Below are 23466 nucleotides of genomic sequence, written 5' to 3'. Positions count from 1 at the left end.
GCCACCAGTCATGTGACCATTTTCAGGAGGTGCTGGAGCTCCATTCCACTCCGTTCCAGATGAAAAAAAGCCCTGGTTGTTGTGAAAACACTGTGTTCCACCTAGACAACTTCTTGGTCCCAACCAGGGCTCATTTTGTGGGGGAACGCACAGGAACACACTTCTAGCAGTCCCCAAAGAGTTCACATGTCAGGTGGCCCCGCCCACCTCTCGGCCCTTTTGGGCCCGTTTCGACCTGGATTGGGGCCAAAACAGCCCGAATCGAGCCTCTGATGGGTGGTGGATCACTCTCCTGTTCAGCAGCGGCCCGATCCTGACCATTTTGGGCCCCTTTTCGGCCATTTTCAGCCCCTTTTTGCCATTTTGGGCCCAATTTCGGCCCTGAATGGCCAGGATTGGGTCCAAAACAGCCAGGATAGGTGATGTCAGGGGGTGTGGCTTATGCAGATCAGTTATATTAATGACATACTTCCGGTGATAGCAAGAGGTGTGGCATATGCTAATGAGTTATACTAATGAGTTATGCTAATGAGTTCGTCCCGCTCTTTTTCTACGAAATGACCCCTGGTCCCAACCATGGTCCCCATACCACTGCTTGAGAACCTCCGCTTTACCAAGTCCCTCGGAGCAGTTCACTCTGCAGCTTCAGTCACTTGCCACATGAGGGAGCGGATCTCCTGATCCCAATTTTGCCAGTTCAAATCCCGAGCCGCAAGCACAGCTCCACAAAGGTCATTTGGTCCTAAAGTGGAGCACTTAGCCGCGAAGCCCCTAGAGCAACCGATTGTCAAAGCTGAATGGAAATGAGCGCCGGCACCTTCACAGGTCTCTTAATAATATGCAAATGCAATGTTGAATGCAGCCTAATTCCTTGAAAGAAGAGTGAAAGATCATGTTTCAGGATTAAAGTGAATCTCTAATGAATGAAGTTGGAAGATGAGTCCTTTCTGTCAGAAATTATTCTCATTTTTCTGCCAAGGGAAAGATTTTTCTCCTTTATCATTCGTTTCTATGAGCCAGAGATACAACTAATAGAGGGTCAGGATGGTGAATTTCCCCTTGATAGAACCTCTTTATTCCACCTTGAACAGTGCAATCTTAAGAACGCTTTCCTGGGAGTAAGCCCCACTAACTAGACCTGAGCAGGATTCTGAAAAGACCTGCTTAGGATTGCTCTCTAAGCCTTCTAAACCCAGTCTCATCTGAACATGAAGTGGCCTGATATTGAATGAGATTATTAGTTGGCCCTGCTTTGCTGTTTGGTGGCAATGACTGGGTCTTGGGTAGAGATGGGCACGAACCTAAATACGACCCAAAAAACCCCACGAACCAGGCTGGTTCGGGGTTCACGAACCAGGGTTCGTGGAAACTCCTTTTCACGGAACTTCCACAAACTGTATACTGGTTCGTTGGGTTGTATTTAGAGGGACAGTTTAAATGGCCATTTCCCCAAGGAAAGGGCCATTTAAACTGCCACTTTAACAGACTTGCAAGGGCAGGTCCCTTTAAACTGCCCAAACCCCAGCTCCCCTACCCCCCTACCCCCCACCCTTCAGTCCTAGCCCCAGCCCCACACTTACCTTCCCCTGCAGTGGCGTCCTTCCTCTCCGCCACACTTACCTTCTCCGTTGTGGCCATTTGAGGGGCAGGCCCCCAGGGTCGCGGAAGAGGCCAAAAACAGCCTTCCCGGGAGGAGAGGAAGGACGCTGTGCTGCAGGGGAAGGTAAGTGTGAGGCTGGGGCTCAGGCTAGGGGGTGGGGGTAGGGGGGTAGGAGGACTGGAGTATAGGCAGTTTGAAGGGCCCTGCCACTGGCAGGTCCCTTTAAACTATCCACCCAACAACAGTACTTGCTGCTATAAATAACAGACTAAGATACTATAATTAACAAAAGTTACTTTTTCTTTAGAGGGCTCAGTGGCAAAATGTGCTATACACAATTATTTACAAAGTACAAACATGTACCCATAATTCAAAGTCCCAAATACAAACATGAATATCACAACATCCCTTTGAGGTAGTCTCATAGAGCTATCAAAGTCCTTCTATTGGCGTGTATTCTTGCTTGAAGAGCTCTAGACTCCCTCTAATTGATATGCAGTAGGTTCAAAATGCAAATCAAATGAAGCAAATGACCCCCAAAAGCACCAAAGGGGTTCCCAAGTGGACAACTCCAGGTAAGTGTGGCATTGTAGCCGAAGACATACAGGTAAGTGTGACGTTGTAGCTGAAAGTGAACTGACTGTTGATGTTTTATTCTTTGGTCTCCAAATCCAGGTGGAAGTCAAGAGGGAAAAAGAGAGGGAAAAACCCTGCAGGGGGTTCCCCAGGCTCTACAAGCTGCCGGCTCGTTCTTTGAGCTTGTTTCACGAAATATCCACTTCATCAGGGGCCACTTCTGTACCACCAAAACAGTCACACAATTCTATAATGCATTCAAAAATGTTCATGTGCATTCATCCAATGCACTAGGAAGACCTTTAAACTATCAGCTGGCAGGCAGTATGGGGGGGATTCGCCCCTGCCGCCTGCCAGCTGATAGTTTAAAGGGACCTGCCGCTTGCAAGGCAGGAAAGGGCCCTTTAAACTGTTAAAGGCCCCTTTCCCTGCCACTGTTAAGGCCAGAAAGGGGGCTTTAAACCCCACGAACCACAAACTGGTTTGTAACTGGTCCAGTTCCGTGGTCCGTGAAACCCAAAGCATCTGGGGTAGTCATCTTGCCCCTTTAAAAGAATAAGTCTCGATCCAATGGGATCTGTACAGAAAGGGCACAGAGGGGAAGGGGGGAGGGGGGAAGAAGGGCGGGCAGAATCAGACAGGATTGAGTCCAGTGAGGCTCAGAACTGGGAAAGCAAGGAGTTCGGAGAAAGCCAGTTTTCCATGAACTGACACCAAGGAAGAGAGCCCGAAGAAGCGCCAGAGGCAAAATGAGGGAGAGAAGAAGGAACTCTGTGGACCAACTGTAGGTGACCCCCACAGCTGAGGAGCGTGATTCCAACAGTCTTCCTGGCCAGGGGCTGGTAGGACTTCAGGGAGGGTAGGGCAAGGAACCCATTTCAACCACCTTCCCTGGAGTAAAATTTTGACGTACTGTTCCTGCTGCCCTCTGTCTATAAAGATAGTTTTAGGTAGATAGCTGTGTTAGAGCCAAACTACAAGTGACACCTGACACAGGTTGGACACTTGTCAGCTTCCCTCAAATTTTGATAGGAAATGTAGGCATCCTGGGCCGGTTCCAGACGGGCACAAATAAAGCGAGTGCTTTCGCTTTTCCAGTGACCTCACTTGTAAAAACCCGTAATGTCCCGTCCCTGCTTACCTCCGGTTCATGGCGCTGTGTTGCACTCCAGAAGCGGACGGTGTGAACGCCGTATTGCGGGTTCGCACACTTCTGGACGCTTCGTCACCGTGGAGTGGCCCTCCCCTTTCCCTCCTTCCTTTGCCGGCCGGCCGGCAACAATATTCCCTTAATTTTTTTAAAAAACTGGGCACCATTTGCGCAGTCGCACATTTGCGCACATCGAACTGCGCAAATGCGCACAAATGCACAAATGCACAAAAGTTGACGCTGCGTATTCGCATACCTGCACATTTGCGCATTTGCGCAAAACATGTAAAAAAATTTTTTTTAAAAATACTGAAATGTGAACCAATGAAGGCCCCCGACGTCAACTGTGATAGGGAGGAAACAACCAATCCCGGGTACCTCAGTTGGCCGTGTGAACATCCGGAAGCGGGATGGCACGGCAAGCTGCGAGACAAAACGGATGGAGACGAAAGTGAACGTGTGGCTGGTAAGCGATTATTTCCGCAGAAAAACCGCAATTTCTGGCCATCTGGAATCAGCCCTGGTCTTGAAGCTGTAATGGAGAGCCAAGCTGTAAAACCAGGATGCCTACCTTTCCCATCAAAACTTGAGGGAAGCTGACAAGTGTAGAACCTGTGTCAGGCATCACGTGTAGCTTGGCTCTAAGACTGCAGTAGAACAGCAGGAGTCCAGTGGCACCTTGGAAACCAACAAGATTTTCGGGGTGTAATGTTTCCAGAGTCAGAAGCTTTGAAGAAGAGAGCTCAGACTCTCGGAAGCTTACAGCCATAAAATCTTGTTGGTCTCTAAGGTGCCACTTGACACAAATCCTGCTCTGTCTACAAGGACACCGAACATTGAGAGGCAGCATAGCATAGTGATTGGAGGGTCAGGTTACAATGATCTGAGAGACTGAGGTTTCTACTCTACCATGAAGTTGGGTAGGAGACCTTGGGCCAGTCATACCCTCTCAGCCTAACCAACCTCACAAGACTGTTGTGAGGGTGTGGTGGAAGAAAGGAGGATGACACAGAGTCTCTCTACACAAGAAGCCTTGGCACTTGTTTATCAAGTGTAGGGAGGCGCAACATTAGTCAGGAAGGGTAGTTTTAAAAGACAGAGCCGGCAGAGATCGCTCCTCAGAGGATTTGTTAATTTCATCTTCACCTCCTCCAAGGATCTGTCAATTTCACTTCTCCAGTCTAAAACAGTGTGGGATCGCAACCAGAGGGCAGCCAGGAATGGAAATGGGCTGGAGCTGTCTTCCAGAGCCAGGCTTGGGCCTGGAAAGGTTATAATGGGCAGAAGTTTCCCTTCTGGCATTTATTATTACATATTATTAAGTGCCGTTATTATTATTTCACAGCCCCTTTACACAACTGCAGTGTATAGCAACGCTTTTGCCCTGCCATCGGCTCTGTCTTTTTAAACTACTACATTGCATCTCTCCGCACGTGATCTTCACGTGCCAAGTGTCTTGTATACTGTCCTGAATTCCTTGGAGGAAAGGCAGGATGAAAATATACAAAATAAATTCTGCATATAATGTTCTCCTGCCCCCGGAAAGCACGACACCTGATTAATATGTTGTTATCTGCCCTGAGCCTGCTCACGGGGAGGGCGGAATAGAAATGTGAAATAAATAAAATAAATAAAGTTTCTGGGTTAGACATGCTATCGCTGGCTAGAGGCCGCCTCCCTCGTCTTCTTCCTTGCTCCCTTGAAATTGCACAAGAATTCAGCTTTGATAATAGTTTACCCTCTGTATCCCAGAATATGTTGTATCTGGGACAAATCCCGCCACAGACAGCCACCGCTGACATATATTTTATGCATGCCAATAAACTCAAGGGGATCATGTCCTCTGTCCTTATTAGTTGTTCTCTGAGAGGTGCCTGGCGTGCCTCATTTTGACAGACAGGCCAAGAGAAGAGATGGATCATAACTATGATCCGTCCTGACAGATCTCGTCTTCCTTAATGCACTAATCTAATCTGACAGTCCAAGGGGAGTCCAAAATTGGCTTGCCATCTGTCTCTCTCTCTTTTTTGCTATTCTAACACAGGTAAGATTTTATTTCCCAGCCGTCTTTACAGGCGAGGGGGGAGAGCTTCCGATTGGAATCAAAGCCAAGCAAAGCTACATCAGCTCCATTAAAGTCAAGAGGATGACAGGTGCGTAAATGAGACGAGGACAAAAACCTTAATATGTATCAAAAGCTGAGTTTTCACAGGCGGTCGAAGTGGGAGCTTGCCAAGGGAGGGGGGCTTTGCATTGAAATCTCTTTTTTTAAAATAAATTAGCGTGTCAAAACACACTTTGTGGAGTGGGCAGAACGCTTGCTTGTGTATCCCTGACAGCGCTCCACCTGCCCCATTCCTCGGTATATTAAGCAATCAGTGAGAAACGTATGTGTTGCCTTAACAGGTCGCTGCTGGTGTAAGGAGATAAAATCCTAGGCAGAGCAGAGCCTGACTGGAGACAGGTGACTAATGGGGCCAGTAGCTGTTGATAATGAAACTCAACAGAGCACTCCATCAATGGACATAGTTGAGAAGCGCAAAAAGACTCCATGCGCTGGGCAATGTTCATTTTTGTGTGGCTTTTTGGGGGGGCAGGAGACAATGTGCACAAGCTTGGTCTTTAAGTACGGAGGCAGGGCTATTCCAGGAGTATGGCTTTAAGTCAGGCCATGGCACGGTAACCTGAGTGCCTCTTCTTCCTTTGGAGCATGCCCAGAACCAGCCCCTTTTGCATGTGTGTAGTATACAAACAAACACATAAAGCTGCATGCAACTGAATTAGACCATCAATCCATCAGGTTCTGTATTGTCTACTCTGTCTGGCAGCAGCTCTCCAGAGTCTCAAATGGGAGCCTTTCACATCACCTACCACCTGGTCCTTAACTGAACGTACCAGGGATTGAACTTGGGGCCTTCTGCATGTCAAGCAGATGCTCTGCCTCTGAGCTACAGCCCCTCCTGATGAACCTGCCAGGAGTAGATGTAATGGCTGCTTGTGAGGGAGCAGCTGCTACTAATAGACCTCAAGGCCCTCCCTGCAGGCCTTATTTCAGGAGGGGGGTTGGCTTATACCCAAGATCCTCTTCCTCCCACCGGGTCACCTCTACTGTCTCTCACACACAACTGACCAGAGAGTCCTCCTCAGTCAGGAGCTGTGTGGGTTTAGATACCCAGCTGCAGCTCTTGCAGGTTTTTCTACCCTCTTTCATTGCATTGGACTCTGTAACCTAGGGTTGCAAGCTCAAGGGTGGTAACCAGTGGGAAACTCAACAGTCGGCGGGGGGGGGGGGGGAAGCTTGCTGGTGACATCATACAATGACACCACTTCCCACTTGACCAGAAGTGATGTTGTTGCCTTGCCAGCAACACTGTAGCATTCAGCCAAAACTCTGTGGTTTAGCCACAGAGTTTTGCCTGAATGCTAGAGCATCACCATCAACATGATGACATCATTTCTGGTCATGCTGGATATCATGCCGTAGTGTCGATGCTGATCGGCCTTCACTCCCCACCATTTTTTTCCTGCTGCCCAGATGTGTGGAGGCACAAAGGGCTGGCGGCGGGCAGTGGGAATCTGGCAACTTTCTCTAGCCCTAAAAGAGTCCCTGCTCTAACTCCAGCCTAATTCTGTTGCAGAACTGCTCAGAGAAGAAGCAGGAAGATGATTTTATCCACTCTCCACGCTGCAGCCCATCTCCTGAGCAAGTCTCCATGTGGGTCTTAGGGTCAGAAATGGCTGTTGTTGGAGAGGGGGAAGGTTGGGGAGAGATCAGTTGACAGATTGCTGGATCCAGCCCCCAAATAAAACATTCCCAATGACCAAATGTATAGAATGACAATGGGGGTGGGGGGAAGAGCAGCACTTTGAAAAGGGAAAATGTCATGCAAGCTACGTTTATCAAGGAGCATTAAGATTTCCTAAGCAATTACCTGCTTGCATACTGCAGATTCACAAAGAGCAGGAGGTCTGTGATAACGGGCACTCGCCGCTCTGTGATAAATAAAGTGAATGTCGCCGTATCCCTCTGTTTGGCTGTGATAAGAGGAAATGTAAGGCTAAGAGTAATTTGCATCCTTTATGAACCTTCGAAGCTGGAGGGGAGGGGAGGTGGAAACAGCAAGGAAGATTGCAGAAAGAATATCCACCAGCTCCAACTAAGGGCCAGTCTAGGTCTTATAGGGTCACTTCACTATTGGGTCTCCCAAGGTTATTTTCGTGGAAATACAATCAGCGAGGCTTCTGCTTTTTTCAGAGGAGTGGCAAAAGGGGAGTTTTTAAATTAACCTTCCCCCCTTGTAGCATTTCCCCAATCAAATTGTATCCAAGTAACCAGGGCTTTTTTCTGGGAAAAGAGGTGGTGGAACTCAGGACCGCACAATGACATCACTTTGGGTCAGCTGGAACAAGGGGGGAGTTTTTTAAAGTTTAAATCACTCTAGACGAAAGTGGTCACATGGCTGGTGGCCCTGCCCCCTGATCTCCAGACAGAGAGGAGTTTAGATTGCCCTCCGCGCTCCTGTGTGCAGGGCAATCTAAACTCCCCTCTGTCTGGAGATCAGGGGGTGGGGCCATCGGCCATGTGACCATTTTCAAGAGGTGCTGAAACTCCATTCCACCACGTTCCCGCTGAAAAAAAGCCCTACTAGTAACTATTAACTCCATGGATTTTCTTCCCCTATAGGGGAATTGGCAACAGAGAAGGGACTCTTTTGGTCAAGGATACACTGCAAGGGAGAAGGGTTACGTAGCCTCCTGGCATTTATCCAAAGAAATCCACAACCCCACTCACCGCAATTGCATTTCGGTTAAAAAAACAAAGTCAAGATCATGTACCTAACACATAAGTTTGGACCTTGGACAGAACTAGACCTTTAGCAGCCGGTACAAGATTGCAAGGGATGTAAGTTTAATTGGTCAGGGAGGGGAAAAAATCAACTGATGAAAAGAGTGGAAAGTCGGTGCGTGAGTGGGCTATTTCTCCCTATAAGCTTCTCAGCTCCTACAAGGGATTTCTCATAAGAACGCCACATTTGCAAGTTCCAACTAAAGGAGTAGATCAGGGCGAGGATTGCTCCATGTCCATTAGGAAAGCTGGCATCAGGGATTCCTTTTAACTTTTACAATCCTGAGGGATCTCCTGAACCCCAGAAACGTACTTGGCTCTCCTCCTCCTTTGAAACTATACTGCTTCTTTTCAGTCCTAGGGACTAGAAATATGATTGTTCTTTTTTTAAAAAAAGAGAACCTCAGGATACTGAATGCTGAGTGACTCACGCTTGCACATGGTAATTACCAGGGCTTTTTTTTTCTGGGAAAAGAGGTGGTTGAATTCAATGGTGGAACTCAGGACCACACAATGATGTCACTTTGGGTCAGCTGGAACAAGGGGGGAGTTTTTTAAAGTTTAAATTGCCCTCTGCGAAAATGGTCACATGGCCAGTGGCCCCGCCCCCTGATCTCTAGACAGAGGAGAGTTTAGATTGCTCTCCGCACCGCTGAGCAGTGCGGAGGGCAATCTAAACTCCCCTCTGTCTGGAGATCAGGGGGCCACTGGCCATGTGATCATTTTTAAGGTGCCGGAACTCCATTCCACCACATTCCCACTGAAAAAAAGCCCTGGTAAATATGAAATATGTACCAAACTGAGAACAAATCCTAGATGTTCTGATGCATGAATACCATGTCTTGTGTATAGGCATGGCATCAATATATAATTGGCCCTGTAAATGGGGAAGGATGTCTGCTAGACTAGAGTTCAACTTTGGACCTCCAGCTTTAGTTCCAGGAATTGAACTCTTAGAATACAAGTCAGGTATTGTCCACTATGCCTGCTTCCACATGCCCTTAAAGGGACGGCCCGCTCATCGAATGTTGGTGGCTTTTCCTCATGAACTCATACATCTCCATTTGCAAAATAGTTGTGGATCGTCTGGCTTCTGGTTTTTTGGCACCTGTTTGGGGAACACACTTTCTGTGGTCCCAGAAAAGGTGCTGAAAAAACAGAAGCTAAATGTCCCACATCCGTTTTGCAAATGGAGACGCTGCCAGCATTCTGTTAGTGTGCCGTTCCTTTAAGGACGTGGGAAAATGGCCTATGTCAGGTTCTCAGCAGCAGCAACATCGTATTGCATCTTTGGGAACCTGCTAGCATTCCCCAGACTTCTGATACTTGTGCTGGGACAGTAGACGACAGCAGCTGACCCCAGTCCTCTTACTCTCTGTATTAACGTAATAGCTTGCAGGTTGAGAAAACTGGACTCTCACTTTGATTTCTCGTGCTCTGCAGTGCCACCACAGCCTGTGGCCATTAGGTGTACTGCAGACATTAGACCAGCAGATTTAGGAGTCAATAAAACCCCATCTGGCCCCATATCACTGCTGCCTCAGGCCCCTAACTGAACAACTCATCACTCAGCATAGGCTGCTCTGCCAATTACTCTTGGGAAGACCTGCCCAAATGACTGAGCCATTGATCACGTCCTATCTGCTAGCTTTCATACTGCAGCACAGTATTGTTTTTCTAGACTGAAATTGCAGGCACACTGCACTCGTCCACTTCGAAAAATACATATATGCTTTTTCAGTCAGCTTGCTGAACGGGCAGCCATCCTCCTCTTTCCATCTGCAAAGTGGCCCAATAGTACCTTTCGGTGGCCAACCCACCCTTTCCCCTAGCCAATCAGTGCTCAGCAATAGGACCTGATGTGTCAAGACAGAGAGATCAAAATGGCGAAAGGCCTTCTTCTCAAAGGATCATAACATGGTGCATGCATCCAAATGAAAGCTTAATTTTGCAAAACATTCTTTAGACCCTGGCACAATGTTGCATACCAATGCATAAGTCTGAAATCACTGGAATCAGGGAGGGGCCAGTGACTCAGCAGAAGAACATGTGCTTAGCAAACGGAGGGTCCCAGGTTCAATCCTCAGCATCTCCAGTTAAAAGAGGTGGTAGGTAATATGAAAGACCCCGAGGCCTGAGATCCCAGAGAGCCACTGCCAGTCTGAGTAGACAATACTGACCTTGATGGACCAAGGGTATGATTTGGTATAAGGCAGTTCCATATATTCATCTAACATGCTTTGTCTATTGAAGGCTCCAAATTCCATCACAGGGATCTCCGGTAGAAGATGTGAAAGTGGTGGGAAGCTGCTACCAGTTAGAGTTGACAATACTGAACTAGATGGACCGATTTACTTAAGAGATAAGTCTGACTCAGAGGCAACATACTTGCATTCTGTGCAGAAGGTTCAACCCCCGGCATTTCTTCAGTGAAAAGGTGGGATCCGGACTAAGGCCGTTTCCACACGCTCTTACGGGAATGGCCCACTCACGGAATGCTGTCAGCTTTTCTCTAGGAATTTAGACGTCTCCATTTTCAAAATGGTTGCAGGCTGTTTGGCTTCCATTTTTTGGTACCTTTTCTGGGTCGGTGGAAAGTGCGTTCCCAGAAAAGGTGCCAAAAAAACAGAAGCCAAACAGCACGCAAACGTTTTGAAAATGGAGACATCTGGATTCCTGAGGAACAGCCGCCAGTGTTCCTTGAGTGGGCCATCCCTATAAGAGTGTGTGGAAACAGCCTAAATTAGCCATTTTTGACCAATTCCCTCTCCCTGCTGCAGACTTCCCTCTTATGTCATTATGTGGGGTCCCCTGTCCTCCAGGAGCAGAATTTTGTGTTGATCAGTGGGCTGCAGTGGGAGGAGGGAGGCAGGAAAGTTCCATCGTGCTATTGGAAAATTTAGTTTGGCTGTCCAATGGATATTAGCTATCAAGTGTCAGGAAAGACCTTTTTATACTGGAGACTGTGCCAAGCTGCTGCCGGCCGGAGTAGACCACATTGAACTAGATGCAGCAGAGGTCTGGCTTGCTGCTGCTCAAGAAAGCAAGAGAGATGAACAATGGCAGAGAGTCACCTGATGGGGGCCGATTCATCCCCCTTGTCCAGCCAGTCTTGAGGTGGGATGATGTACATGCACCACAGTCCCCAGTTGTAGCCATGAGCCGCATTGGCATACTGCTGCACCTCAAAAGTGTTGTACTTGATGTTGTCAATAGCCGGGAGGATGATGCGTTTCCTGTCCTCCTTGATTCGTGTAAGAGCAGGCTCCACCCTGTGAAGAAAACAAAAGAGTGTTAAATGGGGGAAAGAGAGAAGCAGGCAGAAAGAACTCAGGGCTGGGGCAATAAGCAATTCTGCAATTAATTCTCAGAGGCTGAGGCTGGAGGATGCCCTGATCTGGATAGCCCAGGTGAACCTGTCTTCGTCAGCACAGAACTTAAGCAGGGTTGGCCTTGGTTAGTAATTGGATGGGAGACCTCCAAGGACGACCAGGGTTGCAGAGGCAGGCAATAGCAAACCACCTCTGTTAGTCTGTTGCCATGAAAACCCCACCAGGGGTCACCATAAGTCAGCTATGACTTGAGGGCAGTCTCCATCACAAGGCTGGAAGATACTAGGCCCGATTGCAGCTGGCACACCTCTGAGTATGGCCCTACCCTTCCTCCTTTCCCCAAATCTCCTGTCCGGGCTGTCTGGTTTAGTAGTGCCTTGGAGAAACTGTTTCCCAAGTTCCAAGTTCAAGTGAAGCTGTTTTCTGCCAGAGGCTCTTCTGAAGTAGGTAAGTACAGGAGTGGGACAACCACCCTTGGACAGAAACCTTTACGGAGCAGTTGAGGGGGATTCCTGAGGTGGCAGGCAAGTGCATGCAGTGAGTATTCTAAAGAACCTAAATACGTCATCTGCAAAGCAAAACTTCCCCACGATTCCTTTACTACCTTGGCTTTAGTTAAACCAGAATGCCAGACCAAATGAAAGTCCACAACCGTAAAAGAATGGTAGGAGGGAAAATCTATTCATGTCAAAAATCAGATTCGTCTCAGTGAGAAAAGCGAATTATCAATAAAGTAATTAAAAATAATAACAATACATTTAATAGCGTGGAAGAGGCTCATCCTCTCTCTCCCCCACGGCACAACTGTCTGCCTGCTGCTCAGGCAGCATGAGAACATCAAGTCACAGAATCCAAAGAGCCAGGCTAGATTCATACGTCCAGATCCTTAATGGCTCCTTATTGGCTCCTCACATCACCTGATGCCAGTTGGGCCGTAAACCGCAATACACCCTTCCACCACCTTTACCGGTGGCGCTGTAGTGCAGCGGAGAGTACAACAGCGACCCCCCCCCCTCTGCTTCTGCTTCTTTTTAAAATTTTATTTTATTAAAAACAGAAAAGGAAATACAGTGAAAAAAGGGACAAAGGAAGAGGACAAAAAAAAAGAATACAATGCCTACACCCCCCTCTGCTCCTGAGATGCAGGGACTAAGGAAGATAGGTTCCAATGCCATTGTTTCTGGTTTGAAACTGGGCTGATGAGGTATATCCCTATTCTGTTCTATATTCTATAAATGAGATAATTTCCAATTTTGCATTCCTGATGTTGTGTTTCGGGGAGGGGACATCTGCTCAGATTTTGGATCTCTAGACTAGTAGGAGATTAGTAGACCCTGAAACTTGCTCACACACCATCTGAAGAATGAGGCTGGCAACTCAGCACAAACAGCTTGTAGTCGTTTGACAAGAAGAGAGGGATGATACTCTCCGCCTTTGAAGGATGAAGAGGGAGTGGGGGGCGGGGGTGGTAGGCCTGGATATTCTCCAAGAAAGGAAAGCTCCATTTTGCAAACACGGCCAAGTTTCCTTGCCGTTTCTGAAGCAAAACTGCTTGCCACGCTGCAGGCATCTATGGAAACGCAGAAGGGTAACGGCTTCGGCACCGGCTTTGTCGTTGCTTCTAGCTCTGCGGATAGCCCATGTGCGTCTCTCTCCATTTACTCCAGTATTAATAATCTTCAAGGATGCTCCCTGCAGGAGGGAGGCACAAGCAGACGCTCTGTAGCTCTGCTCCCTGCCTGGAAAGTCAAAGAGCTTGGAATACCAAGTGACAGATGTAGATTTCGTTAATGACATACTGTTAGATTTTTTTTCCCTGAAAGAGAAAGGCTTGGAGGGTTGTGATTGGTTAGTTACTTACTGGGAGTGGGGAGTCACCATGGGATGACTGCTTGCCAAGTGACAACTACCTGGGGGATGAGCATGGGAGTGGTGGTGGTGTCTTGTCATTGTAGAAAGGAGAATCTTGTTATTCATGATGAGCACCTTGGTAGGAGCGATTGCTTTGAGAGGGATGGGTACGTCACTGCCGTAACACCACCTTGGTTTCCTTACCATGTTTTTTTACTAAGAATTCAAAAGCATTTCACATTCAATAATCCTTTTTAACACTTTTTCAAAAAAAAATCTGCCCTTCCTCTAAGGAGCTCCAGCTGGCATATATGATCCCCCCTAGGTTTTATGCTCACAGTAAGGTAGAATCATAGAGTTGGAAGGGGCCCTACAGACCATGTAGTCCAACCCCCTGCCCAGTGCAGGATCAGCCTAAAGCATCTCTGACAAGTATTCATTCAGCCTCTTCTTGAAAACTGCCAGTGAGGGGGAGCTCACCACCTCCCTAGGCAGCTGATTCCACTTTTGAACTACTCTGACTGTGAAAAAGGTTTTCCTAATATCTAGCCGGTACCCTTGTGCATGTAATTTAAGCCCATTGTTTCAGGTCCTACCCTCTGCTGCCAACTGGAACAGCTCCCTGCCCTCCTCCAAATGACAGCCTTTCAAATACTTAAAGAGAGCAATCATGTTCCCCCTCAACCTCTTCTTCTCCAAACTAAACATTCCCAAGGCCCTCAGCCTTTCCTCGTAGGGCTCAGTCTCCAGACCCCTGATCATCCTCGTCGCTCTCCTCTTCACCCTCTCGATTTTGTCCACATCCTTTTTGAAGTGAGGCCTCCAGAACTGCACACAATACTCCAGGTGCGGCCTAACCAAGGCAGTATAGAGAGGGACTATGACCTCCTGTGATTTCAACGCTATGGCCCCTTTGATACAACCCAAGATTGTATTAGCCTTTTTTGCCACCGCTTCACACTGACTGCTCATATTTAGTTTACAGTCCACTCTTACCCCAAGATCCCTTTCACATATACTACTGCCCAGAAGTGTATCCCCCATCCAGTATTTGTGCTTCCCATTTTTGTGGCCCAGATGTAATACTATGCACTTGTCTTTGTTGAATTGCATCCTATTCACAGCTGCCCACTTCTCCAGAGTATTCAGGTCTTAGATTGGGCTGAGAGAGAATAACTGAGCCGTGAAGCTGACTTATACCAAGTCACACCCTTGGTCTATCAAGGTCAGTGTTATCTACATTGACTGGCAGTGCCTTGGCTGGTGGTGTAGACAATAGTACTGACCTTGATAGACGAAAAGAGTCTGCCATAGTATAAGACAGATTGATATGATCTGTCTTTGTTCAATATTTGCACAGTTGGATAGCTGAAAAGGTAAGCTGAAGGACCTTTGATGGCTGGTGGCTGCTATCTGCCAACTTTTGTGGTACCCCCCTTCCCCACGTAGTGAATTTAGGATGATGGAAGAAGCTGTAATGTAGCCCATGAAGGGGTGGGAGGGAATCTGAATTATGGAGCCAAGCAAGAAAGAGTCTTGTAGAGAAAGGCTTTGAAGACAAGCTGGTGTGTATCTGGGGAACTGATGCCATTTTAAAAATTAGAACTGTTTATCCATACTTGCCTGGACCCTCCCACTCAGTATGAATACTTGTAAATTTTAAAGAGTTCAGAAACGCCATATGTTCTCTTCATCACAAGGAAATAAGCCTTGTAACAGGTGGCCCAGTGCTTCCTATTGCTTGGGGGAATGGGAGGGGGGCACGTTCATGCCCCTTTAGGAGAAAATCTAGAATTGATAGCTTTGGTGATATGCTGATATGTCTCCTGATCTATTCCCCATTATCCTACCCAAGATTCTCCTGAATTTTTGACCCGAGTCTCCTACTGCCCACACCACTTCAGGAAATCTCTCGGAGTTTTAGAGGGGTGCGTAGGATCACTGTGAGAGTTCCTACAGATTAAAAAAAAACCTCGAGTCCAATTCTTTGCAATGATAACTGTTTGAACACTTCTATTCCCGCTCCATTGGCACTCCGAAGTGTGAAATTTCACAGGTACGAAACAGCGAAGGAAGAGTCCCTTGAGTTTGCAAAAAGAATGAGATCATGTTGCTGCTTTATTTTCGATCTGAAGCAGAGTGCTAAAACAGACGTGCCGGCGAAGCCTTGGCAGCACCGAAAAAGTCTGAAAGTTACGTGCTCCAAATAGGAACTTGTCCAGTTTGTAACACTCCGGTGCGTGGCAAGGTGATTTACCTTGCTCTGAGATTCTGACACAGCTGAAAATAGGGACATTTCCAACTTTTGCCAGGATTCAGTCCATAACATGCTGTTCCAATACACACAGCCAGTGGCTGCTTCCACACACGTTGGATAATCCACTTTCAATACTCTTTAGTGAACATTTGGAACTGTTTTTCCATGTGTGGAACAAAAAATCCACTTCCAAAGGATTGCCAAAGTGCTTTGAAAGTGCATTATTCAATGTGTGTGGAAATGGCCAGTGTTACAAAATGGAAGTTGCCGGCTTATTCTTTAGGTTCATTGTTGGTGCATCCTGAATGTTTGTTCTTTTGGGAGGAGGAGGGTTGAACACAGTGGATAAACATTTGTATCATTATCATCAACATCATTATTACCAGTACAGTACAGTACAGTACAGAGCCCCGTGGCGCAGAGTGGTAAGCTGCAGTACTGCAGCCCAAGCTCTGCTCATGACCTGAGTTCAATCCCGGTGGAAGCCGGGTTCAGGTAGCCAGCTCAAGGTTGACTCAGCCTTCCATCCTTCCGAGGTCGGTAAAATGAGTCCCCAGTTTCCTGAGGGTAAAGTGTGGATGACTGAGGAAAGCAATGGCAAACCACCCCAATACAAAAGTCTGCCAAGAAACGGTTGTGATGCGACGTCCCCCTGTGGGTCAGCAATGACTCGGTGCTTGCACCTTTACCTGTACCTAGTATAGCATAGCATAGATGATTATAACACAGCTCTAATATACATAAATCATGCATTGCAAGCTGGGCCCTACAGATCTGCTACACAAGTGGAGGCACTTTCCTTTGGTGGAAAGAGTCTTTCCTGATACAACAAAACTTGGAATGACAACCAGAGGTTCTTTATGGGTGTATCTGGGGAAGCGCAGTATCTAAGGTATGAAGGTTCCCAGCTTATGAAGAGCTTCAGTGGTAAAATCATCTCCTCAAAGGGAATGCAGAAGCAAATGGGCATCCTACGCTACCATGTTGTCAAATTTCAGACCGATTCTCGCTTCTGTTTGCAGTTTCTTTTTAATTTTTGTTTATTGTTTTATCTTTTATACAACAACAAATAGCCACAAGAAGATAAAGCGAAACACAAGGGGAAAAAGGGAGAAGGAGGCAGCTTCCATCCAATTTGGCTATAATTTAAGATAGATTCATTAAATCCATTTTGGAATGATAATATCCTGCAGTATAACTCTTCAATACTTTAGTCAAATTTCAGATAAGGGTCTCCATCCAATTAAAGAATATTTTTAAAAGAGCTACATTCTGGAAATTCCATTAAATAAATGTTGAAACCATTCCAGATTATCTTAAAATCATCTTTTTCTGTTTGCAGTTTCTCTCCATAGGAAATGCATCCGAATTCCCTCCCCACATTTCCTTTTCAACTACTCTGTACACGTACTAATCATTTTTTTTGTACTGCTCTGCCCATTTCTTTTCATAAGCAAGCTCTCCATGCTTCTGTCTCCAGAGAACAGGAATACAATGATATTCCTGGGCACGTGCAGACTGCATTTCCATCACCTCTGATAAACTGAAGTCTACCACCAACACATTCAGAATTCAGAAATAAGTTGCCTCTGAGTTCAAACTTAGGCAGTCCTTTCAAGTACACGAGTAAAGAATCCCTTCCTTTCAAACACAAATTCGCTCTTGGTTTCCACTCCTCTTCCCTTGGTTCTAGAACCCGGCCCCCCATGTCTCCCCCCTTTTAAAGCACTCTACCAGTACGTGAGAGGGCAGGCTGTTAAGGGGATGGGATGGCAGGACTTGGTTGAGTATGTGTACTCTCCCGTTCTTTGGAGAGGTGAGAAATATTCGGAGGAGCAGAGAGGTGGTCCGGGGACTCTCTTTTGCTGTGGCTATTCAGACCCTTGCAGAGTGGACTATGGGTAGAGGTAGAACACAGAAATAAATGGGCACCCTAGGCCACAAGCTAAGAATTAGGGTCACATGTACACGGATGCCAAATTTTGGACCAATTGTAGCACCCAGGGCTTTTTTTTAGCTGGAACGCGGTGGAACGGAGTTCCAGAACCTCTTGAAAATGGTCACATGGCTGGTGGCCCCGCCCCCTGATCTCCAGACAGAGGGGAGTTTAGATTGCCCTCCGTGCCTCAGAGCGGTGTGGAGGGCAATCTAAACTCCCCTCTGTCTGGAGATCAGGGGGCGGGGCCACCAGCCGTGTGACCATTTTCTCAGGGCAACCCACTGAGTTCCACCACCTCTTCTCCCAGAAAAAAAGCCCAGGTAGCACCTACTTTGAAGGAAGAGAAAGCATGGAAATAATCTCACCACCTCCAATTTTTAAAAAAAGAACTCAGGGAATGCCCAAGTGTTTTTTTAGAACCTTAGCTGAACTGACCTTGGCACACCCACACAATATAGAGGAAAATTAGAAGCGTAGAATGAACTGTTCCCTTTATATACTTGGTATTTTACATTAACAATGTAAAAATAAAAATAGATTTTTAATTTTTTTCCCCGGTTTCATTAATCCCACCACAATTATACCGTACAGGGTAAACCACTCAGTAGCTGACACCTGAACACTTTAGTTTATAAGAGAGAGCATATTATTATATCAATATTTTAAGGAGCAAAAAGAAATTCACTTCCCAACTAATTTGGAGACACTCCTTAAAGGCTCGTTCCCTAGGCGACAGCTTTACTTGCTTTTTGGGCAGGAAGGCCTTGAAAATGATGGTGAACAGCCACATCTCGAACATGCTTAACCGGTAACAGGTCTAGGAGGACATAGTTAGGGTGCTTACTCACCATGGAAACATGCAATAAACAATCAACCCTTGGCACAAAAATTACGACTTTCCTTAGGAAATAGTGTTCAGCTTAAAAAAAAAAAGATTATGGCTAAATTAGGACTGCTGGAGTCCATGTCATTGGCTTGGTCCAATTCTTCTTCTTCATCTTCTTCTTTGTCTTCTTCTTCTTTTCAGTTCCTCTTCCTACTTGAATAGTGAAGTGGTGGATTTTTCAGGCTAAGGGCAGACGCCATTAAACAGCATCTTCATACGTTCTCTTATTAGCCTAATGGCCCGTCATCTTTTCCATTGCGAATTAGCTCTCTGAAGGAGATCAGAAAACACTGCTGTGAGCTTGCAGCATTTCCTTGGAGCCCTGAGTGTGGCCGTTCGTGGTTGCTCACCCATTTTGATGGTCGTCTGCTTCATGGGAGCTCCCCACAGGCACCTTAATGTATCTTGCAGAAGATGCTTGGTTGGAAGCACGCCGAGCATCTCTCCTTTAGACCTTAAAACGAGACAGTCTCCCTTTGAGCAGCATTCATGTACATTTAACTGCATATAGCAGGGATGAATGGATTCTGCTTGTTCTCTGATTGTTTCCTGGGTTCGCTGTGCCCCACGTGCTGCTCTTGACTTTGACTTTAACTTGGGAGAACGCTTCCTTTGCCTGAGACGCCAGAGAGTCAGTTAATGTAGATAATGGCCATTTTCACACGTCTTACCTGCCACCGGAACATCACACAAAACACCCGGAAGACAGAGTCTTCTTGCATGAAATCGCGCCAGGAAGACGTGATTTCACACAAAACTCTCGAATGACAGCGTCTTCCTGGCGCAATTTTGTGCGAGAGGACGCTGTCTTCCAGGTGTTTTGCATGAAATCGCATCGTCCTGGTGTGATTTCACGCAAGAAGACACTGTCTTCTGGGTGTTTTGCGAGATGTTCCGGCAGCAGGTAAGATATGTGAAACGGCCAATACCGGGCTAAATTGACTGACAATCTGATTGACATAAAGCAGCTTCCCGATTTTTCAAGGAGAAGCTATGGTTTTGCATGTCCTACATTCAGGCCTTGGCATCTCCAGATAAAGAACCTGGGGAAGCAGGATATTGGCGTCAGACCTTAGAGAGCTGCAGGCGGAAGAGAGCTACGAAGACCAGTGGCTTAATGAGTTGCCATTGAAAGGCTTGTGGCTCAGTGATAGAGTACCAGTTTTGCATGCAGGAGGCCCCAGGTTCAATTCCCAACATGTCCAGGTGCCGGGAAAGGCACTGCTGTGCCTGAGGACTCAACTTGGCAGCCTTTTCTCTTTCAAGGGCTGTCACCAGAGTCTGAGTTGTTTGGGAGCAAATCTATCCCGGAATTGCTTCTCCGGTCTGGCCTTTAGCTCGCATCCTGCTTTCTTCTGCGGGCTTTCCTAGTACTTATCCTGACAAACTGTAGCCCCCAAGTCCTGATTCAACTAAAAATTGAGTAGTATTGTGAGAGTATCTGCAGCTCCACTGTTGACAGATTTCGTCATCATAGTAGCTCCAAGATTTCTGGGGTTGATGGAAATGCCTGGTTCGGTTTATGAAGCCACAAAGACTACAATTCCCATCCGCCTTAGCCAGAAATCATGACTGAAAGACTGGGAAGAGTAATTTACAGGAAAGATATTTGAAGATCCACTTCAGAAAGATAAGGTCGTCTTTGTGGAGCAGGGTGAGGGACAGAGGGGAGTGTGACTACAAGTGACTTTCTTCACGTGGTGAACATTAGATTTTTCTCGCAAGGTTACCTGGGAAGTGAAGTCCAAGTGGTCCTTCCCCTCTCTGTTAGAATCGCTGCCTGAAGAGCCACAAGAGGGCTTCGTTTGGGGGCGGGCAGCTGCTACTTTCTCCCAAGGCGTCCTGCGGGCTGCCTGCTCCCAGGGAGCTGCTCTGGAGAAAGTGGCCGCGTCAGTGAGGCTTCAGCCGCAGTGAAAGTGGAAGGATTTGCTGCAGATTCTTCCGCTGTCGCTGCAGCTGAAGCTTCACCGATGCTGCCGCTTCCAGAGCAGCTCCCCAGGAGCAGGCAGCCTGCAGGACACCTTGGGAGAAAGTAGCAGCTGCCCGCCCCCAAACGAAGCCCTCTTGTGGCTCTTCAGGCAGCGATTCTAACAGAGAGGGGAAGGACCACTCGGACTTCACTTCCCAGGTAACCTTGCGAGAAAAATCAAGTGTTCTCCACATGAAGAAAGTCACTTATAGCTTTGCTCTGGGAAGCATTTCATGGTGTACATAGCTAGGAGAGGAATTTTATGAGCATGTCACAAATGGTGGTAACATTTCCAAGTGTTTGACAGGGCTATTCATATACATCTACCATTTTACAGAATGTATAAAACAGATTGGTTCAGGAGAGTAAAACAAAACTGGATGTCTCACCTAAAATTAGAAACAGAGTTGCAGTTCTGTTTAAACTTCAAGGGGGGAAGTTTTCTTTTTTGTCTTCTATTTCCACCTCCTACTGCATTGTTTATTGCATTTGTCTTCTCTAATGGGGCAACCCAATTGTATTGCATTGTTTATCACCTAATGGTATAATCCAGTTTATTCCATTGTCTACTGCACGTATTATACTAGTCTTCTTTGCATTGTTTTTATAATTCTATAATTCACCTTGAGGCTCAACAAGAAAGGCAGATGATAAATGATGGAAAGGCATAAACAAAAATGTGAGCAGTTTCGGGCTTAAAGCAGGCTATTTCATTATCACCGGATATTTTATTGTGCAATCTTACAGAAGGAGTATCATCTCCTCATTTGGAAACATATTGCATCTGCTGAAACTAAAGTCTAAACAAAATATATGTGGACGTCTTCTCACATCAGAAGAGAGAAATCTTCCCATCTGTTCTACCTAACGTCTCTCCATGTTCCTTGGGTGTCCTTTGAGGCCTAGTCACATGGCCCGCCAGCCAGAGCCGAGGGAATGCGACAGAGCATGCCTGCCGCAGAGTCAAAGATCAGCTGTTCAACTGCCAAATACGAATCGGTCTTTTCTGCATGGCTGAAAAGTAATGAGGACGCTTCAGTGAACACTTTAGATTGTTTAGGTACAGGAATACTTGAAGTCGCTTTGCTGGCATCTTTCCAGGCTGCCCTGTGGTTTGGAAAAGGCCCCTCTGGCACGTGCGAGATGCTGTCTCTCTTAATCCAACTAAGTAATGCCCCTACAAATTTTGGCAACTGAAAGATGGAGTCCATTAAGCCAAACAAAGAGATCCTAAATAACTGGCAATGGCAGGGATGAGGTAATGGATCGCTGAAGGGGGGAGGTGGAAATGGAGAAAATGAAAGGGCAAAAGCAAGGCTGAGTAAACTGTAGTCATGCTTCTCTATACACATGCACCTGAAGTATGTTGCAGAACCTCAGATGCTCCTGAAGTATTTTGCAGAACCTCAGATGCTCTTGAACCCAGTTGAGAGAATACCAAGATCACTGAGGTTACCACATGCCAATTCTAAGAGGACTCAGACTTCCAATTCATTTCTTAGCACATTTCAAAGTTCTTACCTTTCAACAGTTTGGGCCAGAAGGCGTGAAGGATCACCTACTTCTCTAATAAGCTTACCTGGTTCTGCTAAGATTTTCAACAGAGATCTTCTCTTAATCTCTTAAACTCTTCAACAGAGGTCTTGTTTTAAGTGAGTGAGTGAGAGCCAGTTTGGTGTAGGGGTTAAGAGCGGCAGGATTCTAATACGGAGAGCCAGGTTTGATTCCCCACTCCTTTGCTTGAAGCCAGCTGAATGACCTGGGGTCAGTCACAGCTCTCTCAGTGCTCTCTCAGCCCCACCCACCTCACAGGGTGTCTCTTTGTGGGGATAATAATGACATTGACTTTGTAAACCATTCTGTGTGGTGCTAATCTGTTCAGAAGAGTGGTATATAAGTGCAATGTAATTGTTCTTGTTATCATCTTCATCACCATTATGATGATGTTGATTATGTTTGTTGTGGCACAACATCTATGGAATTCCTTCTTTGTACTTGTTCCTGCCTGGATTTGCTTTCAAGTATTTAACATTAAAGGTTGCCAATCAATGATTTGGGGGTGGCGGGGGTGGGGTGAACTTGAGGAGGAAAGTGTGTTTGCCCATCATAAGATTGGTAGCAACTCCAAAAAAGGGTTGCCTCATGAGGGAAATGATTGCTTAGCATATCTGCACACTAAGAGCCAAGCTACAAGTGACGAATGACACTTGCCTGACAAGTGAACAGACTCACGTGTATTCCTCCCTGCTCACTTGCCATTCACTTGCTCTCCACTTGATCAAGTGGAACACAAGTGAATGGCAAGTGAACAGGGAGGAATACATGTGAGTCTGTTCACTTGTCAGGCAAGTGTAATTCGTCACTTGTAGCTTGGCTCTAACAGATTCCACATTACGTGTCTCCACGTGGCCATTTACCCATGGATGTTTAGAAATAATTGCATAGAGAAGTACACCTGTAAGATTCAGAGACAAGCCAGCCTTTCTGATCTCCTTGAATAACATTAACTTAACATAACATTCAATTTATATACTGCCCTTCAGGACAATTTAACACCCACTCAGACTGGTTTACAAAGTATGTTATTATGAGGTGGGTGGTGCTGAGAGAGCTCTGAGAGAGCTGTGACTGACCCAAGGTCACCCAGCTGGCTTCAAGTGGAGGAGTGGGGAATCAACCCTGGCTCTCCAGATTAGAGTCCTGCCACTCTTAACCACTACACCAAACTGGCTCTTGAGGATTTTGTGACACAGACACAGATCCAGACTAGGCATTTCTGTGTGCACAAAGAGCATGATTTTTCCTATCCTTCACCAACAGCAGCCTGAAATACCCCCTGAAATCCTGCACTTGGCTGAGACCGGACCCCCAGGAACAAGATACAGGGGTGCTTTGCCCTGCCATGAGAGGGAAAGTCAGGAAAATTACACTCCATGGACAGAAATGTTTGCCCATAGAAACAGTCTGGATCCCACCTACCATCTTTATGCGGGCAATTCCCAGTTGTGGTTCCTACCTTCCATAGCCCATGGTGGCAAACCAGTAACAGGAGCCACTGTG

General features: G+C 46.6%; 1 protein-coding gene across 1 annotated transcript in view; it reads right to left on the bottom strand.

Moving 5' to 3' along the window:
- GALNT9 (polypeptide N-acetylgalactosaminyltransferase 9) overlaps positions 1-23466 on the bottom strand; it is a 246630-nt gene that overhangs the window by 110769 nt on the left and 112395 nt on the right. The window contains exon 5 of the mRNA XM_054996830.1: positions 11247-11444. Within this exon, the coding sequence (XP_054852805.1) occupies positions 11247-11444 (198 nt within the window). The remainder of the gene's footprint in view (positions 1-11246; positions 11445-23466) is intronic.

The sequence above is a fragment of the Eublepharis macularius genome, chromosome 13 (genome assembly GCF_028583425.1).
Source record: "Eublepharis macularius isolate TG4126 chromosome 13, MPM_Emac_v1.0, whole genome shotgun sequence".
Lineage (NCBI taxonomy): Eukaryota > Metazoa > Chordata > Lepidosauria > Squamata > Eublepharidae > Eublepharis > Eublepharis macularius.
Note: the sequence above shows the minus strand (reverse complement) of the source record. Positions and strands in the feature narration are given on the sequence as shown.